This window comes from Pundamilia nyererei, unplaced genomic scaffold (genome assembly GCF_000239375.1).
Source record: "Pundamilia nyererei isolate P.nyererei 1_Seehausen unplaced genomic scaffold, PunNye1.0 scaffold01570, whole genome shotgun sequence".
Taxonomy (NCBI): Eukaryota; Metazoa; Chordata; class Actinopteri; order Cichliformes; family Cichlidae; genus Pundamilia; species Pundamilia nyererei.
In genome coordinates, this window is record NW_005188971.1 from 4,182 (window position 1) to 7,755 (window position 3,574).

A 3,574-nucleotide genomic window follows, 5' to 3' on the forward strand; every position below is an offset into this window, starting at 1 on the left:
TTTAGCCAAACCTGAAAATGGTTTAGATTGTTGGAGTGTCTTTTGCAAAGGTGACTGTGTTATGAAAAACTGTTTGGAGAAGTGCAGGAAGAGTGGTGAGAATTATTTTTCTGCTGTGAGAAATGAGCCAAAGTGATTAAGAAAAAGTGAAATCATCTCATTTTTAAAGTGAACACAAAGCACTGTCAGATTCTTTTAGTGTTTTCTTAAAAAGACTAAAACTAATAATTAAATATCAAAAATATCAAATAACAGAATAAACTCAGCAATTATTATCCTGGAACAGGACAGTCTGAGGTCCAAATGTTTTAGATCTCAGTAAAATTGTTTGATATTTTTATGTAAACCAAAGAATGAGGATTTAGAAACATTAAAAAAAAACAAAGTTGTGACAGACTGCAGATTCATGAATTTTCACTAATTTGCTCAAAGACTGTCCAGAGCTAACACTGTGTCCAACTCACCAATGCTGAGAGAGCTGAAGAACTCTCTATGTTAAAATATATTTCATTTAAAACACTTCTTAAATAGAGACATAAATGGTAAAAATGTTTATCAAGAACAATTTATTAATGAAAAGCAGGAATAACGTTGATAAACATTTGGATTCATATCTGTATTATTTGTGTGGTAGTTCCTCACTGTGACCCCTGGAGGGCAGTGAACTCTCATCACAATCTACAGTCAACAAGACAAAAACACCACAGAGCAGTTTCTGTTCAAACATTCTGCATTAAAAGTATTTATTATGCTGTAAGCTACGATATGATAATAAAAGAGTTTAATCACAAAGTAAATCAAACAGAGGAAATTCAGACGATGATGTTTCAGGAGCAACTATCACATCACCTGATCTGTAAACAGTGATGACATCACCAAATCAGACAAAGGATTAAAAAACTTCAGTAGCTCTTCTAGCAGGTTTTATCTGAATAATAACATCACATTTGTTCCTGTATTGATGTGATGAGAAGAAATGAGACCTGCTGAGGCCTCTGATACATTTATCAGCTATAGTAGGATAATGGCTCAAATGTGCAGCTCCAACATGATTTGGTTTCAATATATTTATATTTAATGATTTCAATTAATTTCATTTGAACTTTTTTAAGTTTCATTCATCTTTTGCTTTCAAATTCACACTGATGTGTTCAGCCTAAAGCTCTTTCAAACACCCTCTGAGCATCTTCAGCGAGCTTATCAAGGATCAAATTCAGAATTTTGTAAGTTGTGGTGAAAGAGAGACCCATTGCTATTGGGATTCCAATAAATGGAATCCATCTGCATACTTCCTCTGCTGCAATTAATGCAGCTACAGCCCCAAGTTGGACTATCACCTTCAAGAGGAGCCCCGTAGTTATTTCTGCTGCAGCCAGTGGTGACATGATGACAGCACGCAGATCAGCATATGGCACACCTGTTCTGGCAGAAAGTCTCTTCAGAGATGGGATATCGAGACCAAAAGCAAAAACATAATGTGTGACAGCACCAACCAGCACAGCAGCATCAACAGCAATAGAAAGACCAGGAACTGGAACAGCTGCTCCAGCTGCAGACAGAGTAGCCCAGTATTTTACTTTGGATTTCAGTGCTTGTTTCTTCTTCCTGATGATCTCTGGGTTGATGTTGGGCATGGCACACAGCAGAGCATCTCTCTTGTGTCCAGGAAGGTCTCTGTCTAAGGTCTGCTGTAAGAGAGGTAAGTCGTACAGGTAGAGCTCAAAGCTGGACACCAGGAAGACCTGTGGAGACTCGATGCCCAAATCTCTGAGTCCTGTGTCACAGAAGAAACACACAGTGTGAAGATTAAGTATGAAATAATAAATGATCTAAAACTAGGCTTTTCCATTCAGGGGATTCATTGACTCCTCTGACTCTACAGAGTTATAAAGGATTATAGTTTAGTTGTGTAGGTCAAAGCATATTATTTTTGGGTTACTTACACTGCATTAGCTATTTAATTTCCACTTGTTGTTTATTATTATTATTATTATTTTATGTGTAAAAGCCATTTTCATAGAATAATCTTGGATCCTATCTGCTGCTGTTTGTCATGGGAATGATTAGAGTGTTTTTTTATGTAAGATTAATATGAAGAGAAACTGCAGCCCAGAGAGTCTGAACAATACCAAACAAACACTGAGTTAGAGATTAACAGCAGCAGGCAGCTGTTCTTCAAGAAACATCAAACAACTAAAGTATAATTTCTGTTGATGGAGACAAAAACTGGAGATAAAACTGATTATATGTTTATACATTGTTGACCCAATAAATGAATTTGATTGGATTGATAATTTTATCTTGTCAGTCAAAAATGAACAAATAAATTAAAAATCTGTTCTCATCCAAAATTTGGCTATCAGACTGAAAGAGGCAGTAGCAGTTTAATGAGTGATCAGTGTAATAAAGTTCAGCTGTCCAATAAAAGCCTGACCTCTCCAGCAGCTGCAGGAGGACAGATCTAAATAACACTTGAAACATCAAATAAAGTTCATACAGCTTCTCTCAGTGATTACTGATAATCAAATTAATTTGTAATTTTTCTGAGTATGCGATGATGCAAACAACAGAAAATAAAGTTTATTCCATTCACACACAGCCACAAAGTGAAAATTTTTAAAGAACACATCCAGAAATTAATCTCACACTGGGATAAATGATCACTGAACACTCACCTTTAACACAGTCCTCTCTGATTTTTGTCAGAGTCCTCTCTGCACTGAAGTTTCTCTTTCTTCTCTCAGCATTTATATCGTTGTCAATCTTTGATCGAACAAAGTAGAACTTTTTCTTCATCCTCTGAATCTCCTGAGCGAGTTTCACATCATTTTCCGTGAAGCGAGTGGCTGAGATGATGATGAACAAGTCAAACTTCTCAAATCCAACAAGCTCCAAGTACTTATCAGCTGGAAACTTGGTGCTGCCGATTCCAGGAAGATCCCATAAAGTAACATTGGGATAGTTTGGATGGGGGTACGGTGTGACCTCTATGGTGGTTTCTGTAACACCAGTAGGAGCAGCTCCCTCGTCATCATCGGACAGCCCTCTGAGGGCATTAACAAAGGTGGATTTACCAGCCCCAGATTCTCCTGTGATGGCAATATTTAGTGTGATGTTTTTCTCCTTCATCATTAACTCAGTGATCTTTGCAGCAGCTGCTGGTTGGTTATTCTTCAGCACAGCTTCATTAATTTCTTCTTTAACTAATGCAAATCCAAATTGGTCGTCTGTGCTTGTACTGAAATACTGAAACAGCAAAAGAGGACAAAATTTACTTTTGTGATTTGGGAGGCATGAAATGTAACTATCACAATCTAACATTATACACACAACTGGCCTAAAATGCAACATTTAAATAATTACACAAAAAAATAAAATACCTTAAATATAAGATGGAGCCAAATTATGGAGAGTCATAATTAATTTCTTAATATTTATTTTTTTTCTGTCTCAGAGGACTGAAATATTTTCATTGGATTGAAATGGGCTTAAAATAAATCTGTGGTTGACATTTTCATCTCTGAATTGAAAAGTTAAAAACAAAATGTTTGCTAGGCTGGAAAGAAAATGATCC

The 3,574-nt window shown here is 36.2% G+C and overlaps 1 protein-coding gene across 1 annotated transcript in view; it reads right to left on the reverse strand.

Annotated features, from left to right (window-relative positions):
- Positions 1-1,151: 1,151 nt before the first annotated feature.
- The window catches only part of LOC102198988 (interferon-inducible GTPase 5-like), a gene marked incomplete at its 5' end in the record, with an annotated part of 4,134 nt that continues 1,711 nt past the window's right edge, over positions 1,152-3,574 (reverse strand). The window contains 2 exons of the mRNA XM_005755462.1: positions 1,152-1,774; positions 2,676-3,246. Of these exons, the coding sequence (XP_005755519.1) occupies positions 1,152-1,774; positions 2,676-3,246 (1,194 nt within the window). The remainder of the gene's footprint in view (positions 1,775-2,675; positions 3,247-3,574) is intronic.